At 40.6% G+C, this 20,636-nt stretch overlaps 2 protein-coding genes across 2 annotated transcripts in view; both read right to left on the reverse strand.

Annotated features, from left to right (window-relative positions):
• Window positions 1-1,649, reverse strand: part of carmil1 (capping protein regulator and myosin 1 linker 1) — a 29,328-nt gene extending 27,679 nt beyond the window's left edge. Inside the window, exons 1-2 of the mRNA XM_084423565.1 lie at window positions 1,524-1,649; window positions 797-894 (exon numbers count right to left, since the gene is read on the reverse strand). Coding sequence (XP_084279691.1) covers window positions 797-894; window positions 1,524-1,563 — 138 coding nt within the window. The 5' untranslated portion in view covers window positions 1,564-1,649. The remainder of the gene's footprint in view (window positions 1-796; window positions 895-1,523) is intronic.
• Window positions 1,650-14,026: 12,377 nt separating this feature from the next.
• tnfrsf11b (tumor necrosis factor receptor superfamily, member 11b) lies at window positions 14,027-19,230 on the reverse strand. The gene is made up of 4 exons (XM_084424038.1): window positions 19,206-19,230; window positions 18,660-19,035; window positions 15,723-15,902; window positions 14,027-14,644 (listed from the first exon to the last, which is right to left on the reverse strand). The coding sequence occupies exons 1-4, from the start codon at window positions 19,206-19,208 to the stop codon at window positions 14,367-14,369; spliced, it is 837 nt and encodes a 278-aa protein (XP_084280164.1). The 5' UTR covers window positions 19,209-19,230; the 3' UTR covers window positions 14,027-14,366.
• Between the last annotated feature and the right edge of the window lie 1,406 nt (window positions 19,231-20,636).

The raw sequence follows: 20,636 nt of genomic DNA on the forward strand, positions 1-20,636 counted from the left end.
CGTATCAGTCTGAACCGGAGTCGGACCCGGAACAAGATGACGGCCCTGAAGAAGTTCGACAATTAAAGCAAGCTTAGTGTAGTGTTACCACGTTAACTTTAACACCTGCGTACACCGTTTGTAATAACACAATAACCATAACGCGTTGTTCATTATAAACGTGGAATTATGAATTATATTGAGATAAGCATTCTGCTCATAGACAGTGCTCCAGCGTCTCAACAATGGCGGACTATGATTGACAGCTCGCTCACGAGTGAGGGCGGGTCTGTGTTGAAACGCTGCTGTCAATCAACAATTGTGGGAGGGGCGTGTGACGTCACAAGATCGAACGGCTTGATTTGAGACGGGGAAACATATAAGGAGATAAAAAAAAAAAACACTGGATGGATTTTTATCATTTTATGATGGTTGTGTACAGGCACTGCCAACACACACTTCAGTACAACCAACTTGTAAAAGTGCATGTACCATTATATGACCCCTTTAAAATAATTGTTTAACAGAGGAATTCCTGGTGAAAAACTACATTACCCATAATGCCATTCAGAAAAGTCCACCAATCATAGAGTCGAAACAAGCAGAACTTGACAAAAGATCTCTATCGAATCCGTCATCCTACACTCTCAAAACACTGAAATATCTGAATATATAGGCTATGCATATTTTTCAATAAACTTTGCAGTTTTATATTTCCCCAATGTTTTTATTTATATTTTTGGTTCATGGCTTTATGAAGTTTATAGGATCATTAATATCACGTTCAGTGTCGGGACAGGAAACACATTTCACTCACCAGGATTCTGCTGTCCAGTTTGTCACCTTTGACCTCCAGGTTGACCTTCTGAACCAAACATAGCTTGACCTGCTGCCCGACAGCCTCCTGAACGCTCTCTACACACACACACACACACAGGTTTTGAGAGGTTAAGTAAGGAGAAACACACATGTGAACAGAATCTCTCTGAAATATTAATATTATTCATTGAAGAAAACCACAAACATGACAAAAATCATGACCCTGACTGAAACCCTAACCCTTTCATGTCGTAACTGTGACATAAAAAGCAGACATTATGAGATGAAGTAGAAATTATGACATAATTATAACACAAGAAGTCAAAATTATGACATTAAAAGTCAGAATTACAGTCATCATTTCGAGTTTGTCACAATTTTGACTTAATTTCACCATTCCTACTTTTTGTGTCATAGTTAAGATTTACTAAACCATGATTTTTGTCCAGTGTCGATGACTGAAATTATAACGGGCTCTTGTGCGTTTGTCGCGTCACGCCGCGTCACGCCGCTCGCGCCAGCGTCAGGTGTGGGCGGAGTCAGAGCTGGCCCCTCCCATAGCTAACATACCTTAATAATAATAAAGCGCTATAAAAGTCTCTTTATACTTTTCCAGTGTAAATGAGCACAAACACGAGTTTAAGCAGTCGCGCGCGCACGCAAACACACACACACACACACACTCACACACACAAAGTCAAATGTGAGAGACTGAAGTGTTTTACCCAGCAGATCCTGAGGAACGCCTGACTCTTCTCCGCTCATCTTCTTCACTGATTCTTCATGAGCTTCAGTTGCACCTTTAACACACACTTACACACACTAACACACACTCACAGTTACAGTTTCAGACCTGAGAATGAGCCGGAACACACGAGCAATGAAACCCCTCCCGCGAGACAGACAGATCCCGCCCTCATTCACCTGTCTGTCTCTCTGTTTATCTGTCTGTCTGTCTGTCTGTCTGTCTGTCTGTCTCTCTGTCTTTCTGTCTGTCTATCTATCTCTCCATCTGTCTGTCTCTCTTTCTGTCTATCTCTCCATCTGTCTGTCTCTCTTTCTGTCTGTCTGTCTGTATAAATCAGATGCGTCGTTATTTGAATCACTCATGTCACTGAATATAAAGTGTGTGTTGTGAAGAGCTGTGTGTGTTTCAGCTCAGTCTGTGTGTGTGTGTGTGTGTGTGTGTGTCTGTCAACAGGTGGCGCCACTGCATCACATGATCATCAGTTCTGTTCGTCAGTCTGACTCGAGCTGGATTAAATCCTGTAACACACAGGCACTAAAACTTGGAATGGTTTTTTTTTGTATAATCTTTATTTAATATTTTATTTTATGTTTTGTGGGGAGGACTGTTATATGTATGTGATCTGTTTAATCAATATTTCAACATTTATTTATTTTATTTATATATATTTGTCTACTTTATTTCTTTTTTATTATTATTAATTTTTCTCTTTTTTTTCAATTCAAATGTGATATTTGGCCGTCCCTCAACCCCTGGCTCGTTTGTATTCTGTAAGTAAATGTTTAAATAAAAAAAATTAAAACAGGATTATTTCCAGAGCTTTGGTAGCCTTGCGTTTGGATAAAAGATAAATCTGCTGAATGGATGAATGTAATGTAATAAATGCAAATGTAATGACTCATGATTCCACTGAATTCTGCTGTCAATGCACAAAATCAGCTTTTATATCATTTTGTAAATATTATAAACTTTACAGGGTCTCTCTTCTCATGAGAGTGGAGCGCTTGTAAATCGTTCGGAATAAAAGTTTGAGATTGGGATTCAGAGACTTTCTCCTACTTTGATTTCTGAAATGATTAAGATGGGACATTCCTTCATGGTTTTAATGGTAATAAAGTCTCAGTCATGAATCACATGTTCAGTGAGTTTGTTCTGTGCTCGATTTCAGTATATCAGTAATATAATGGCAGGTTGTGTTAGTGGAACTGAAACTTGAGAACCGAGAGATGATTGTGATCACACACTATTGTTCTGACAATACCTCATTTCTTTCTATTCTACACAAAGACCCATTATTCTCAGAGATGGAGAGACGAATGAAAGACTGGAGTATTTCAGATATCATTAAACATCTCAACTGCAGTTCACACGTGCTGACGACAGAGACAGTTACCCGTGAACTTAAACATTCGTCTGTTCATTCTTCTGCTTCTGTCTCGAAGTATTGAGCCAGTTCTTCTGTGGTGCCTCGTGTTTTAACAGCTAACCAGTTAGAAGAAACTCTTAAAGATAACGAATTTAGCAAGAAAAATGACTGGTTTTCCCACCCCTGATTTATTTCACACATGCTCCTCATGATGCTCACATCATCATATTTTACATTATCCAGACATCCACTTTATCAATATTTCATCCACCTTCCTTATGTACATATGAAAGCGTATAAATATATGCCTCATTCCTTAATTCATTCATTCACTCCTTCTGTCCGCAGGGTTAGATGTGCAGAAAGACTAGTTTTGATCCTGTATACGAGCCTTAAACACATAATCAGCCATTGATACATGAATGTCATTGTGATTGTCTTGATTTTTAAAATGTATGGTGTTTTTGTGTTTATGCTGTCTATACATCCACAGTGGAAACAAATTATCTGTCTGTCTATCTATCTATGAATGGCGCATGAACAGATGTCCTCCGATACTCACGTACAAACGTGTGTGTGATTCTGTGTAACCTTTATCACCTCTAAACTAGAATCTGCTGTCCATACACGCACACACACACTCGCAGGCACGTACGCACGCACGCGCACGCACGCACGCACACGCACGCACGCACGCACACATACACACATACAGACACACACACGCACAGACACACGCACACCGATTGCCTTAAAAAAATAAGTGAGATAATAATAGTATGTTGTGTACTCACAAAAAACATTGTTAGTATTAGTATTAGAGTTCTAAACTAAAAAGAACTGTAGAGAGTACTTGAAACTTTAGATTTACTTGTGACTTAGTATAGCAATTACTGACTCCCAGAGTGCATTGCGGCATGAATAAATTATGCAGTTGCTTTATTTCACAAAAAACATTTTTTGTTTATTTGCCAATTTTACTCACTATCTTGTGTCAGTAGCAGAACAACATTGTTGTCATTGTTGTGCTTTGCATGCTGAATGTTGAAATCTGTGTGTGACTCAAGCATAGTCGATTGCAAGAGACTGCCACAAATACAGAAGGATTATATCAACCCACTAACAATTTCACAAGGTGTTTATGACATAAATTGACATATGACAAATCATTATTTAACATGAAAAATAGAGTAGTTAAAGATGTGGTTAGAAGTAAAAGCTTCCCATCCGTTGAAACCAAAAGATTTCTTGTTGCATCGCTGCTTCAATAAGAAGAGAATTACAATAATATAAATGAAGTTTAAAAGGGAACACTGTTCACCATAATGGCGAGTCCAAACAAAACCATTTTAGGAAATTAACATTAATTTATGAAGTCAGCTTATGTGATGTTCTTTTTAAATGTTTCCGGGTTACACTTTATTTGAAGGTGTCATTGTTACAGTGTAATTATATATTTAAATACTGAGTAATATTAAGCAACTACATGTCCTTACTCTAGGGTTAGGGTAGGGTTAGGATTTGGTTGAAGGTTAATTCCATGTAATTATGCATCATTTACTGTTTTTACTATGGTAAGTACATGTAACATATGTAACAAAGACACTGTAAAATAAAGTGTTACCTGTTTCCGTTTTATTGTCAATTAACCTTTCAAGATGACTTTGGGAAATGAGAGAATGCAACTAGAGAAAGATAACTGTAGAAGAGGAGGAAATTAGTGAAAAGTCTAATAAGAATAGCCTCAAACCAATCAATTCATCTTATCCTGGGTTCTCTTAATAAAATGCGTAGTATGTGAATAGGACAGATTAGTAGATTAAGACAGTAAGTAAAAGTGTTAGTTAGAACAACTGTTGGATTTTACAGTGCACTGGAGGAATGTTTGGGACTCCTGTTAGCTGGGTTTGTATATATTAGCGTGTTTGTTTTTGCAAATAAAAAAGAAATCAAATAAGTTCCAAGAATAGCAGTATGCAAAGACACACACACAGCCTCATTCACAGGTACTGGAGGAGCACAGACACCAACTCGTGATAAATTTGTGTACATCCAGATATAGACCGTCGCTGACGCGCAATACATTTTCTATTCAAATGAGCGGACGGAGCCACTAACCGTAATTACAGTTAATGATGAACATAAAGTAAGTTATGGGAAGACCCAGATAAAACCCTTGACAACATTTCCCCCTTTAAAACGAACCAGGAAATTCAGCCAAACGCTCGTGCGTGAACTTTGATTTCTTGTATAAGGAAGCAGAAGCTCAGGTTTCTGTTCTTCCATGAAGAGGAAATTTTCTCTTCTAATGTTTCTTTTTTAGTTTCGACTACCGTGTCGTGGGGTTTGAAACTGGAAACACTCTGTTCTGACATCATCATGCCTGCTTCAACATGTCACTGACATCTGATTCCATATCACGTGAGAATGAAGAGTTTACACAAACCAGGCGCTTCCTGATCAGGAACCCAACAAAACATTAAAGGCCTGTGTTAATGATAAACACAAGCAAATGAGACGCATTCACACGAACGGAATAAATAATCTGGGTTTGCATGTGAGCACACAGGATGGACAGTATTTGAATATCACACTAATGACTCTGACCATCAACCTGTGTGTGTGTGTGTGTGTGCCTGTAAAGCCTTCAAGCTTTTACAACCATTCCAAACCTTATTTTAGTATTATTTTTATACTCTATATCAGGGGTCGGCAACTTTTTTGTCTTGAAGTGCCATTTTTTATTTATTTAGTTTATCACTGTGCCATAACTCCACGCCAATTTGTATAAATACACATACATATATACATACATATTTTAAATATTCATAATGGCTAACATAGAAATGGTGCAGAATCTTAAATAGGCCTACTTCTGAAGCAATTTTTCCATACAATTTGTGCTACTTTTATCAAAATCATTTAGTTTATTTGTTTCCAGTTTAACATTAGACTTTGAACAGATTTCCAATGGGCCTGTTTACACCTGGTCATTCATGCGTTTTAAATGATCAGATAGCTATCTTTTTGTTAAAACTGTTACATTTACAATGGGCAACGTAACTGTCTCCTGCAGAATTCAATTCCTGTGCTTTATTCAAATTTAATGGTGTTCAAGTCAAAGAAAGCAACATCAAAATCAAAGACCGCAATTGGAGTGTAACGCTGGGTGAACTAAAAAAACAAAAGTGTCGGATCCAAATCCAACTTTGTTTAATTTGTTTAATAAAAAAATAAGAAACCAGAGAACCTGAGACCCAGAGACCCAGAGAACCAGATAACCAGATAACCAGATAACCAGATAACCAGAGAACCAGAGAACCATAGAACCAGAGAACCATATAACCATAGAACCATAGAACCATAGAACCAGAGAACCGGAGACCCAGAGACCCAGAGAACCATAGAACCAGAGAACCATAGAACCTGAGAACCAGAGAACCATAGAACCAGAGAACCATATAACCATAGAACCATATAACCATAGAACCAGAGAACCTGAGACCCAGAGACCCAGAGAACCAGATAACCAGATAACCAGATAACCAGAGAACCAGAGAACCATAGAACCATAGAACCATAGAACCAGAGAACCTGAGAATCTGAGAACCAGAGAACTAGAGAACCATAGAACCAGATAACCATAGAACCTGAGAACCCGAGAACCCGAGAACCAGATAATCTGAGAACCAGAGAATCTGAGAACCAGAGAATCTGAGAACCTGAGAACCTGAGAACCTCCAACAAAGGACAACACCAGACGAAGAACATGAGAAACACTTAATGTTATAAATACACTCAAGGGGAGATTGGCAAACAAGACACACCTGGGAACAATCAGGAACTAATCAATAAGAAAAACTACAAAAGACTACAAAACGTGGCACAGAACAGGAAATAACATAAAAGTCCACACAAGACAAGGGGAACACGAGAGAGAGAGAGAGAGAGAGAGAGAGAGAGAGAGAGAGAGAGAGAGAGAGAGAGAGAGAGAGAGAGAGAGAGAGAGAGAGAGAGAGAGAGAGAACGCCAAAACTTTGTTTCATTTGTTTGTTCTGTTTTTTTATTTCTGAAGAGATGCTCAGCTACTTCTCTGGGTATCTGGGTCATTTCTGGGTACCGGGAGCCGTTATAAAACGCTCTCTCATGTTTCGTTTTTACCATTTTAGGAGGAGTAAAATGTACATTTGTGGCTTCAACAACCAGATGCATTTTGTCCAGTTTAATCAGTTTCACACGTGTGAGCGTTGAGTCTGAGGAGCTGGGAGAAATCATGATCTCCGATATTTAGAATTTGACTGCAGTACCTGTCATTCTTACATACTACACCTTTAATTCTCACACTTTAATAGTATGTATAACTCCTACCTTAATATAACAAGCTGTGTTACTATGAGAAATGATCACCTCAAAATGCAGATCTGTATGCAGGTACGAGGTACTTTGTCTGAGTGAAATACATCTCTCTCACTTTTGCTTAAGTTCCAGTGATCAACCCTCAGCGTGCCATAGGTTGCCGACCCCTGCTCTATACTATTTTGTACTATATTTAGTTTAATAAAGTTATACTGCTGCTAACAGATCCTCTACTTGCTTCATTGTGTAACCAACTCGTGAAAGAACACTAGGCTATAAAAAAAAAGAATAATGGATGATGCATGGAATACAGGCAACTGCACCCTGGAGCAATGAAAGGTCCACGCAGCCAGAGCCAGTGCTGATGCCCAAGCCAAATGCGTAGTGTGTCCAGGTCCCGACATCTGTCCCAGAGGGAGTTTTAATGAAGTTCATTGCTATGGAGTGGAGCCCTGCCAATACTCCCACCACTAAAGGTGTGCTATGTGAGGTCGCCAACGATTGGTATAATGAGCTGGATGATTTAAGTCCTCAAAGCCTATGTAACAAGGAAGAAGGAGGTGGGAACCGGCGAATGTTTAACAACTTTAATCATATAAAACAAACAAACACACAAAATAAAAGTAAAAGCGGCAGCCCCTCATGGACGACTGCCGCACGCACATAAACAAAACATAACGTAAATGTCCAGGGCTGGTCCTCTCTCGTTCATCACTGTCATCACTCCTCCTTTTATGCTTCCGAAGCTCCTTTGTGAGAAATACGAGACTGGTGCAGCACGCAGGTGACACTCATAATCAATCATGCCACCGTCCTTGAGCAGTTCTCTTATGGCTCTAAGTCTCCTTCATCTCTGCTGGTCCTGCCCAGCCTCTGAGTCCCTCCTCCTCTGTCCTCAGTTCCTCGGCTCTGCCTCCACTGGCTCCCTTCAGCTCCCCAGCTCCTCCTTTTAGTGACCCCATCTGTGTCAGCTTTGGGCTTTCTGGTCTCCAGCCCTACCCTGGAGTCGATCTCCTGGCTCACCTCGAGCCTCCGAGCCCTGGACTCCTCCTCGGCCCTCCAATCCATTGGATCCACATTGGCTCCACGCTCCCTCAGCTTCACCAGCTCCATCTGTTGGGCTCCGCTGAGCTTCCTCGTTCCTCTGGCTTCCCCTCAGACTTCTGGGTCTCCGGCTACATCTCAACCCTCCACCCCTCTGGCTCTGCCTCATTCTGCAGAGCCCCTGTCTCCACCTCGGTTCCGTGATCCTGTGGCTCCGTCTTGGCCCTCCAGCTTACAGTGTCACCCGGGTCTTCTTCCCCTCAGTTCCTGGGTCACTCCCTGGCTCCTCCCTCCATCTTCCCCTCCTTTATCCTGCCCACTGCCCCTCCTCCAATGAACTTTGCTTCTGTTTTACCCCTCCCTCCACTAAGGTGTAGTTTCTGCGTGAGGATGCACCTTCCGTGAGGGGGAAGTTATGTCAGGTTTACGTACTGTTTCTTTGGACATTTAGTTGGTTTTGCCGTTTCCCTGTGTTTCTGTTTCATCGGCATGAATGTTCCCACTCTTAAGCAGGTCTTTCTTACTGCTCCGCGCTTTGCTCTATCGCTTTTATATTTTATCTTCTATATTTTTATATTTTATCTCCTTTTATCACCTAATTTTAACCGGTGAGTCCCATGAAACTAGTGCTCCTCGACAGGTAGAGAAACAAGCTGATCGACTTACAAATCGATGGCACAAACAGGGAGCGAAACCCAAAAGCACTCGAGACATCATATTGTCACGAGCCTCACATATTGCTGCAGTAGCATCCTCTACCCCAGACACAGCTCTGACAAGGATTGCAAACACTGGTCTCCTACCACTGCCTATACATCTTGAGAACAGATTTGAAGTACTAATGAATGTTAATGAGGAATCCCCAAATGTGATGAATGTGATCGAAAACAGACTGAATGGGCCAGTAGCTAACACTGATGCTAACTGGCGCTCAAGGTCGAGCAGACAGCGGCACTCAGCTCAGAGCGCAGCCGAGCCCAGGACTCTGATAGTGGGAGACTCCATAATCAGAAACATTAGCAGCAGGGACACAACTACGTGCTGCCTTCCACAAGCAACAACTTCTGATGTAAACAGGGAATTTCAGAACATTCTGATGAAACATAAGACTGCAAATCGACTCATCATTCATGTGGGGAAGAATGATATTCATAAAGAGCAGTTAGAACTCCTTAAGAAGGATTTCAATGAACTTTTTGAAACACTTAAAAGACTGAAAGTTCAAACATTCATCAGTGGACCACTCCCAGCAAGAGGAACAAACAGGTTTTCACGGTTGCTTGGGCTTAATACATGGCTGCAAAAAACCTGCAATATAAAAGCAGTAAACTTCATTGACAATTTCAATCTTTTCTGGAGTCAGAGACAACTGTTTCATCAGGATGGCCACCACCCAAACAAACTTGGTTCAAGAGTGTTAAAGGACAATATCCACTTCTCCCTCAATCATCCTTCTGCAATGTGTGCCAATCCACTCAATCTGAACGGCACACACACACCTGGACACAGTATGAATGACCACGGGACTTCACTTCAGCAGCAAAATGGACATGATAACACCACTCCGCCACAACAACCTCTGCTCACAGACACAATCTCAGCTGAGCCCTGCCCACAGAGCTCACCACAGACAGACATAGTAGAACTGCTCCAAGATTCAGCACCCAAGGACGACTTCCTGGAAAACAGCCAGGGAAGCCAGGACAGCATATTACAGCCTCCGATAACACCAGAGCAACAGCCCCTCTCACCAGACACTTTATCCCTCTCTCCAGCATCTCCACTTCTGTGCTTCTCACAGAAAATGGAAGAACTGGTGTATGCTGGAACCAAATTATCCCACTCTTTTGCTGCAAGCCCCCAGATACCAACCAAAAAACGGCAGGCACCGCTGCCACCAAAGCCCGCGGGCCCAGCTCGCCCTCCCCCTCCTCCTGTGAGAGCTCTTCGGCCTCTGCCACAACGCCAGGGCCCACACCCTCCTCCATCTGCTCGAGGTGAACCAAAAACAGCTGATACCAGCTCTCAGTGATATGTGTTGGATACCTGCTATGATAACAGTAACTTTCTGAAATGTTTACAGAACAAGCGGGAACCCAGTGTGCCTGTATCTTTCTCTATTGCTGTTCTATTACAAGATAGAAAGTCTAAGGCCTTCAATAGTCGTACAGCAAACCCAACTAATCTGGTGCCTATTACACGTCAAACTAATATTGTTGTGGGGACAAAAAGTAAGACTGTTAAGTTAGCACTTTTAAACATCCGCTCACTTAAAAATAAATCACTTCTAGTCAACGACTTAATAACCACAAACAACCTGGATTTTATGCTTCTGAATGAAACCTGGCTAGAAGACAGCTGCAGTGCAACAATCCTCAATGAAACAGCCCCTCCTAACTTTACTTTTATGAGTGTCTGCAGAGCTGTTAAGAGAGGTGGGGGTATAAAGATATCTATCAATGTAAGCAAATATCATTTGGGAATTACTTGTCTTTCGAATATCTGGGTATTGTGTTAAAAGGTGCTCCACGCATTTTACTTATCATTATTTACAGGCCTCCAAAATACTCTCCAGCCTTCGCTGAGGACTTTACAGAACTGTTATCAACACTTTCCTCAGAGTTTGACTGTTTTGCCATTGCTGGAGATTTTAACATTCACATAGATAATGCAGAAAACAATATGGCAAAAGAAATCAAAACTGTTTTAAAAACTTTTGATCTGACTCAGCATGTACATGGACCCACACACAATCGCGGACACACTCTAGATTTACTTATCAGTAAGGGTCTAAACATTTCATCGATTGTTATTAAGGATGTAGCACTGTCTGATCATTTCTGTATTTTCTTTGATATATTGATCTCTCCTGCCATTGAAGCTAGATCTGTGTCTGTCAAGAAGAGATGCTTAAATGAGAACACTAGTGTACTATTTATGAAGGCTACATCCTTAACACCAAGCATATCTGCAGACTCTGTTGATTTTCTCCTTGATTCTTTTAACTCAAAAGTTAAAAGTGTAATTGATGATATTGCTCCTGTGAAAGTCAGGGAGAAGAGTGGCAGACAAAAAACACCTTGGAGAAATTCAACAGCAGTGCAAAATATGAGAAGACAATGCAGAAAAGCAGAGCGCATGTGGAAGACAAAACTTGTAGTCCATTATAACATCTACAAAGACAGCCTTCATGCTTTCAATATGGAAATCTTCCTTTCATAGGCAAGATCATTGAAAAAGTTGTCTTCAGTCAGCTGGACAAATTCCTGAGCTTGAATGGATCCTTTGACAATTTTCAATCTGGTTTCCGACCGCACCACAGCACAGAGACAGCGCTCATAAAGATAATCAACGATATTCGCTTAAATACTGATTCAGGCAAATTATCAGTGCTGGTACTACTCGACCTCAGTAGGCGCGTTTCCATTAAAGATTTGCTAAAAACTATTGCGAAATGATGGCGTTTCCATTAACCGATGTTATGCGACTAAAATGTCATTTTTTCCTCTCGCGCTCAGTCATTTAAAAAATCATGGCAACGGACGTTGGTAAGTGTATATATATCACAGCCACGTAGCCTACCGCACTAGACATTATTATTATTAATGGAAGGAAACAGGCGTGTTATCCAAGCATTAATGGCAAGGAAAGACCCTTATACTGTGAGCGGCACATATGAGGAGTTTCTGGGTTTTTCTCACTCATTTCTGCTCTGAGGTCTTCATTGTGGCATTCCTTTGAGGTTTAGAATCCAGTATTTCTGTCATTCTTTTGTCTTATATGAATTTAATAAAGAACTCCGTCTCGTATTCTGTCCAAACATACTGTGTCGTCTACGTCAGGTGACTGTAAATGCGCAAAAACTGTTTCCATTGGAGTTTTGCGAAATATTCCTTTTTCGAATTGCCTGAAAAACCACCTCATGCGAGCGTAAAACCTTTTTTTGCGATAAATGGGAGTTTTTGTGAAATTGACGTGTTTCCATTGGGCGTATTTTCAATTCGCAATTTCAATTTGCGCAATTTGAAGGGTAATGGAAACACGGCTAGTGCTGCATTTGACACTGTCGATCACAACATACTTCTGGACAGGCTGGAAAACTGGGTGGGGCTTTCTGGGATAGTCCTAAAATGGTTCAGGTCATACTTAGATGGGAGAGGTTATTATGTGAGTATAGGAGATCATAAGTCTGAGTGGACATCCATGACATGCGGAGTCCCTCAAGGCTCAATTCTTGCGCCACTCCTGTTCAACCTGTATATGCTCCCAATGAGCCAAATAATGAGAAAGAACCAAATCTCTTACCACAGCTCTGCAGACAACACCAGCAGGGTGGATTACTGTAATGGACTCCTCACTGGCCTTCCCAAAAACTCCATAAGACAGTGTCAGCTCATACAGAACGCTGAGCAGAACCAGAACATATGAACACATCACACCAGTCCTCAGGTCTTTACACTGGCTCCCAGTTACATTTAGGATTGATTTTAAAGTATTATTACTGGTATATAAATCATTCAATGGCCTAGGACCTCAATACATTGCAGATATGCTCACTGAATATAAACCCAACAGATCACTCAGATCACTAGGATCATATCAGCTAGAAATACCAAGGGTTCACTCTAAGCATGGCGAGTCTGCTTTTAGCTATTATGCTGGAACAGCTTCAAGAGGAGATCAGATGTGCTCCTACAGTCACCTTCACATCCAGACTCACAACACTTCTGTTTAGCTGTGCATTTACTGAATGAGCACTGTGCCACTGTTCCTCCGACTGTTTGTACTGTACTGTATTTCATTTTAATTTTTCTAAACTGTTTTAATTATTCTTATTTCTTTTAATTATTTTAATTTATTCTATATAAAGCACTTTGAATTGCCATTGTGCATGAAATGTGCAATATAAATAAACTTGCCATGTCTTGCCTTAATTGGTGGCTTTGGTTTTCGATTAGTCCTCCGCGCTGTGTCTAGTCTTCTTTAGTCTCTGTGTATTTAAACCCTCTGTTCAGTTTAGTTCGTTAAACATGTTTGATATTCAAGACTCTTGATCAGGCTGTTTCCGACAGCATACCCATACAGCCAACGACAGTGAGCAAGAGTCACCAACCGGATGTTGCATGCTTTTATAGCTTAAATATGACAGTCTAACATCATGTAACATCTGCATTAGCCAGATTGCTGATAAAAATAACAATTAATTACCAACTAACCCCTAGCTCACGCTGCAAAGTGTATAAGCCACGTCTATAGCGTTCTGTGAGATCTCGTGTCTGTGGAAATCTGCGAAATCGTTAGTCGGCAGGTGTGTGGTCTAGTGTGTGCCTTCAGAGGATCATTATAATGTTAAAATATTGTTTGAAATGGTCTTATATCTGTGTTCTCCCACGGTTTTAAAATCGTCTAGTGTGTCCCGGGCCTTAGACTGCTGGGTAACATAATTACATGCAACTAACCCTAAACCGAACCCTAATGTAAGTACATGTTGTTAATTAATATTACTCAGTACTTAAATATATAATTGCACTGTAACAATGACACCTTAAAATAAAGTGTAACCGACTGCTGCTAACTTCATTGTGGAACCATCTGTGACATATATATATATATATATATACTCTTATCACATAGACTGATTTCAGGTTCATATGAGTGCAGTAATTCTAAGAAAAACACTGGAATATTTCATACATTTTCAAAACCACAAGAAACTCTTTTAACTGTTTTTAATGGAGCTGTTTTGCATTATACAGTTTAGTTAAATTAAATAATAAATAGAGATCAATGTTTAAATGTAAAACCAGTGAAATAAAAAAAACATATCTAATATTTACAAAACAGTCGAGTCTCCTTCAAAAACTTGAATACAGTGCATTTTAAATGTATTGACCGGACACATTCTCAAGTTCTCAAACACACACCACACATCCAGCGTCCTTCAGTGTAACATCAGAAACCAAATCTTTAATGTAAGTGAGTTGATCTCATATAGTGCTCATTAATGATTTGGACAAAATCTAACTTAGACATTTGACAAGCAGGTGAAAGACATCAGAGCAGAGCAGCTTCACGTGTCACTGTCGCTTCTGTGGTGTTTCTGCAGTTCTGCTGGAAACTTCGGACTCGCTGTGAAATTCTGTGAGCTAAATGACCTAGATCTGACTCCTCGCGAATCATGGGAATGTTCAGCAGCTCGGAGGAAGCATTGGTCATCCTCTTGCGGAGCTTCTTCTGCAGACGGCGGTTCACTGCGTTTTGTAGACGCAGGATGGGAGTCTTGTACTGAATCTGCAGACCGGTCAGAACCGGCTTTAATAAATACGCCCAACCTGCAGGAAAAACACCAGCGCATGAATGTAAGGATGTGCTTTAAAGCGATAGTTCACCTAAAAATGAAAATTAGCCCATGATTTACTCATCCTCAAGCCATCCTAGGTGTACATGACATTCTTCTCTCAGAAGAACACAATCAGAGTTATGTTAATAAACACCCTGACGCTTCCGAGCTTTATAATGGCAGTGGATTGCAACCATCAGTTTAAAGCTCAAAAAAGTGCATCTATCCATCATAAAAGTGCATCTATCCATCATAAAGGTGCATCTGTCCATCATAAAAGTGCATCTATCATCTTAAAAGTGCATCTATCATCATAAAAGTGCATCTATCCATCATAAAAGTGCATCTATCATCATAAAAGTGCATCTATCCATCATAAAAGTGCATCTATCATCTTAAAAGTGCATCTATCATCTTAAAAGTGCATCTATCATCATAAAAGTGCATCTATCATCATAAAAGTGCATCTATCCATCATAAAAGTGCATCTGTCCATCATAAAAGTGCATCTATCATCATAAAAGTGCATCTGTCCATGATAAAAGTGCATCTGTCCATCATAAAAGTGCATCTATCATCATAAAAGTGCATCTATCATCATAAAAGTGCATCTGTCCATCATAAAAGTGCATCTGTCCATCATAAAAGTGCATCTGCACTTACATACGGCTGGTATTTACGCTACAAGTTTCATAAGTTGCGCTTTAGACTTAAGTCGCATCCGTATGTTCGTTGGGCCGGAAGATAGTTATTTTACTTAATAAAGGTTTAAATATTCATATTTTTCTTACACAAACTCATCGTTTTGCTTCAGAAGGCCTTTATTATTAACCCCCGGAGCTGTGGAGCACTGAGAGATGCACCTTTATCATGGAGAGATGCACTTTTATGAGCTTCAATCTAATGGTTGCAATCCACTGCCATTATAAAGCTCGGAAGCGTCAGGGTGTTTATTAACATAACTCTGATTGTGTTCGTCTGAAAGAAGAATGTCATGGACACCTAGGATGGCTTGAGGGAGAGTGAGCTACTCCTTTAAACTACACATGAGGCGATGTGAGTGTCTCTACCGTTGTCTGTGAGTTGTTGGCAGGTCGCACACACATTGTCGTGCCATCGGGATCCGGGCAGCAGCTGATGTTGGTCAGCATTGCAGACGCTGTGAGGGACACATGCTGCATGCGCTTGTGTGATGTCTGCAAACCAGCCGACTGCGCAGACCTCACACACCGTGTCTCTGTGCGGCGTCCCTGCAAACACACACAATACATCACAATCACATAATCCTCCTGAGACTGAATCACTGTGTGCGCAGACAGTGTGTCACCGCGGTTTAACCAAGGTTTCCAGCAACAGCTGTTTGTTGAAGACACTGATCATAATGATGGTAACCTATAGACCTTCTGTAGCCCCGCCCCTTTTCAGCGCCGCGCTCGCCGTCTTTTGTCTTCCGGCCGGTGTTTTCACAGCGATCTTGTGTATTTATGACATCTGCTTAAAACATTACAATCCTCATGATAACTTTCATTAACTTTACATTAAGTAAATCCACTTCAATAGCTAATTACTCCTGTACAGAGCGACCGCAAAAACGGAAGTTAAAAGACAATATTGTAAAGATGGCGGCGCCCTCGTTTCTCTGGCGCATACGGTCTATAGAGTTGCCAAGCACAGAACTCGTGTTCAGCAGACCGCTGCACAAAGCACTGAAGACTCTGACTACCTTAAGTAGGACCTCACGGCAATGCATTCTGGGTAAAATAAGACACTTTTCAAAACAAAAAACATGGCGGATCGAGTAAGCGCATTCAACTGCTCAGTGCAGTTTACCCCAGCGGAGAACATGTGTTTGTTGGAGGAGTGTAACAGTTACAAGGACATTTTACTTGGGACATTTAGCGGAGAATGTAGAAACAAGAAGAAATGTTTCAATTATGAGCCATTTTCCCTTTTCTTTTGGCTGTTTGTAAGGTAACTGATTGTTACTGCTGGTTGCCAAGGTAACAGAGTCTTAGACCTGAGTTAGCCTGGGGGTAAGGTGTCTAACTTTTTTGGTCGAAATTAAGTCAGTCTTTTGTGAAACAGTCTAACTTGCATTAGACTAGTCTATGAGCACATTTTAGACTTGTCTAACTCTACAGCCCCAGGTGTGAGTGTATCAGTTGTTGCATGGCAACCGTAAACAGACTCTGACTCTGATGATATGTTTCCACGGTTACTAACTGAATCAGCAACGGGTCAGAACACAGCTAGAGTGACATCTTTTCTCCGAGAAACCTGGAAATGTCAAAGCGTCCATAGTTGTGTCAAAATCATGAATTATTCAGTATATGAATTAATATTAGTACAACTTTTTATTGAACTGCCGCTGTCTTCTATCACAGCAGAACTTAAATGTAATAAATTAAATCATGTACTGTATATAAATATATACTTTTTTTTTATTAATGTGTGATATTAAAATAAGATTTCGAGTAGGCTAATTAATTATTAATTTAATATTTCAATGTCATAAAATAATAAAATGTGTGATATTAAAGGATAACTGTCGCCAAAATTGAACCTAGGCTCTTTTTGTTAATCTACTCGAGTCAAACGTTCGTGTAAAAGCATAACTAGAATGGAAACGCCACTTTTAAGTGTGACGTATTTTCGTGAATTGTGAATGGGGCACTGCAGTGATAGCATCAAAACCGCTATTTGGAAACACTAATGCGGCTCGACACAACATGACACTGTGCTCTCAGTATCACCAGCGGCTCTACACACCAGCTCCAGCACTGAGAACAGAGTTTGTGGACACAGAGTTTACTATAGAGAAAGATTCTGAGCAACAATAGTCGACCTGTATCACTGAATCATTCCATTATTATATGAGGATCCTTTTTTCAAATACAAGGTCAATATTGATTTTCACTAACGACAAAACAACTAATTATCCGTGAATTTATATGGAACTAAGCTTTAGGAGCTTTCTCTCCTTTCTCGCCTTCTTAGTGTTTTTGATGCTATCATAGAAGTGCCCCATTCACTCCCATTCACTCCCATTCACTCCCATTCACAAGGCATTTAACCTAAAACGAAAATAAGGTCACACTTAAAAGTGGCGTTTCCATTCTAATTATGCTTTTACACGAACGTTTGACTCGAGTAGATTAACAAAAAGAGCCTAGGTTCAATTTTGGCGAGAGTTATCCTTTAAGAGCATTCTGAGTTATTAATGTATAGCCTACACACAATTTATTAACGTATATAAATTACTATAAGTGACCCCGCTTTTTAGGCTATATAAAACACTCACATACATACTCTCACACTCACACACACACACACACACATGTCTGGTTCACTATCTTTCTGGGGACTCTCCATAGACTTAATGTTTTTTATACTGTACAAACTGTATATTCTGTCCCCATACACTAACCCTACCCCTAAACCTACCCATCACACACACACACACACACACACACACACTAACCCTACCCCTAAACCTACCCATCACAGAACACTTTCTGCATTTTTACATTTTCAAAAAAATATAATTTAGTATGTTTATTTACCCATTCCCCTCATGGACCGCTGGCTGGTCCCCACAATGGAGGTGATCTCAGGTTTTACTATCCTTGTGGGGACATTTGGTTCCCACAATGTAATATAAATCAAACGCACACATTACACACACACACACACACACACACACACACACACACACACACACACACTCTCTCTCTCTCACACACACACACACACACACACACACACACTCTCTCTCTCGCTCTCTCTCTCACAGACACACACACACACACACACACACACACACACACACTCTCTCTCTCTCTTTCTCTCTCACACACACACACACGCACACACACACACACACACACACTCTCTCTCTCTCTCTCTCTCTCTCTCTCTCTCTCTCTCTCACAGACACACACACACACACACACACACACACACACACACACACACTCACTGTTTTCCTCAGGTAGGCTTTATCTCACCTGCAGTTTTGACTCCGTGACCCGGTTTACACCGGGTGTGTCTCTTGCAGAAGTGCTGATCCCAGTAGAATCCGGGCTCACATTCACAGATCGTGTTCACGGTTCCGTTGCACGGGCGCACGATCCGCTGGTGGTCCGTGCACGTGTCGCACAGCAGACAGTCCGGGATGTAGTTCCAGAACTCGGTGAACGTGCCCTCCTCGCACTGCTTACACTCGGTCCGCTGGGAGCGCGTGCAGTGCGCGCTCAAGCGCTTACCCGGGGCACAGCGGTCGCACAGCAGCAGCTCTCCGGTCACCGGGTCCCGGCGCCGGTACGAGCGACCATCCGCAGCCAGAGCCGACAGAGCCGGCACAACCAACAGAGAGAAAAACAACTGGAGAGAGGAAATAACCGTGAATGACGAGACGTTACTCTCACACACTGATCACAGAACACTTCCTAAAATGTAACAATGAACCAAGCGTTTTCTGTAAAGCTGCTTTGAATCATGTGAAAAGCGTGATACAAAGAAGCATGAGCTGAATGATGTGATCTGTCACTCACCATCCCGCGCGCGCTGCCTGCCGGACTTCATTGATGAGCGCGATGCGCGCGCTTTATATACAACTCACTCACTCTCTCACACACACACACGCCCCTGAATCAATCATATTCAGACGACAATACCATAGATGCTCATGAATATCACAGTGATGTGCTGAAACGCCAACACCAGAATAAAACAGATGAAAAAAATCACATTAGAGAAGAAACTCGATCTACAGAAAACACACATACACACACACACACACACACACACACACACACACACACACACACAGAACACCTTAGCAACATCATAGCAGCACTAATGACTCCAGTGACGGGGAGTTTACAGGGAACGCTCTCTCAAAGTTATGAACACACGTTCGTTCAGAGTTATCTGCTCTTTAATAATGTTCTCAAAACGTCAGCACAAAAACATGGTTTATGGAGCATTTCGTTTTTGACACGTTTTATTTGGACGTTCGTCTGACGTTTTTTTTAAAAGTTACTTGTTTCAGAACGTTCAGAGAACATTCAAAAGTAACGTTCCATAATGTTTGAAGAATGATACAATGTAATGTTTCCTTAACGTTCACAGAACCAAGAAGAAACGCTTTTAAAACATTTCAAAAACTGGACATTTTTAAACGTTCAGAGAACATTCAGAAATAATGTTTTCAGAACTTATAATGAGAACAGATCGTCAGATGAAGATCTCGTTATTATCGCTGTTTAGAGTGATAAAACCCTCGAAAGTTCCGATGTTCATCAAACAGAATCAAAACTAAACCACTGTCAAAGATCCTCGCAACTCTAATGTATTTCATAAGGCTGAATTAACTGAATAAATGAATAGATTTTTCTTAAGGAAACCGCAAACCATCATGAGGTAATTTGTTTAATTAGTGCACTTAAAGACACAATATTAATGGTGTTATCAATTAATTATTGATCTGAGAATTGACTCTATTGTCTGAAACTTAACTCATGCACTTCATTCATTTTGCAATGTTACTTTCCAGTGAAGCTGCTTTGAAACCATCTGTGCTGTATATCAATAATCTGCGTTTGATTTCTAGAACACAGAATATTAGAATATTGTAGATGAACATGAACCCGGATTCATCTTTTTTGAGTAATTTGTGAAGGATCTGACAGTAACTGGATCCACAGTGAGTGTTTGAGCTCGAGCGCCTCCTGCAGGCTGATGACGAAGATGATGATGACGAAGATGATGATGATGAAGATGATGACACGCTTCCATTCATTACAGTTACAGAAACTAAAACCAGAAAAAAAAGGACTATTTTAGCTAAAGGTTACTTTAACTGTTACTTGTCATTTTTTCTGATTTTAGTTTTAGTTTCTGGAACTATAATGAATATAATAAAACATTTATAATAAAAAAAATTGTTTAAACATTTCTCATTTTCATTCAGAAATGACAAA

The sequence above is a fragment of the Rutilus rutilus genome (assembly GCF_951802725.1).
Source record: "Rutilus rutilus genome assembly, chromosome: 11".
In the NCBI taxonomy this organism is placed as follows: Eukaryota; Metazoa; Chordata; class Actinopteri; order Cypriniformes; family Leuciscidae; genus Rutilus; species Rutilus rutilus.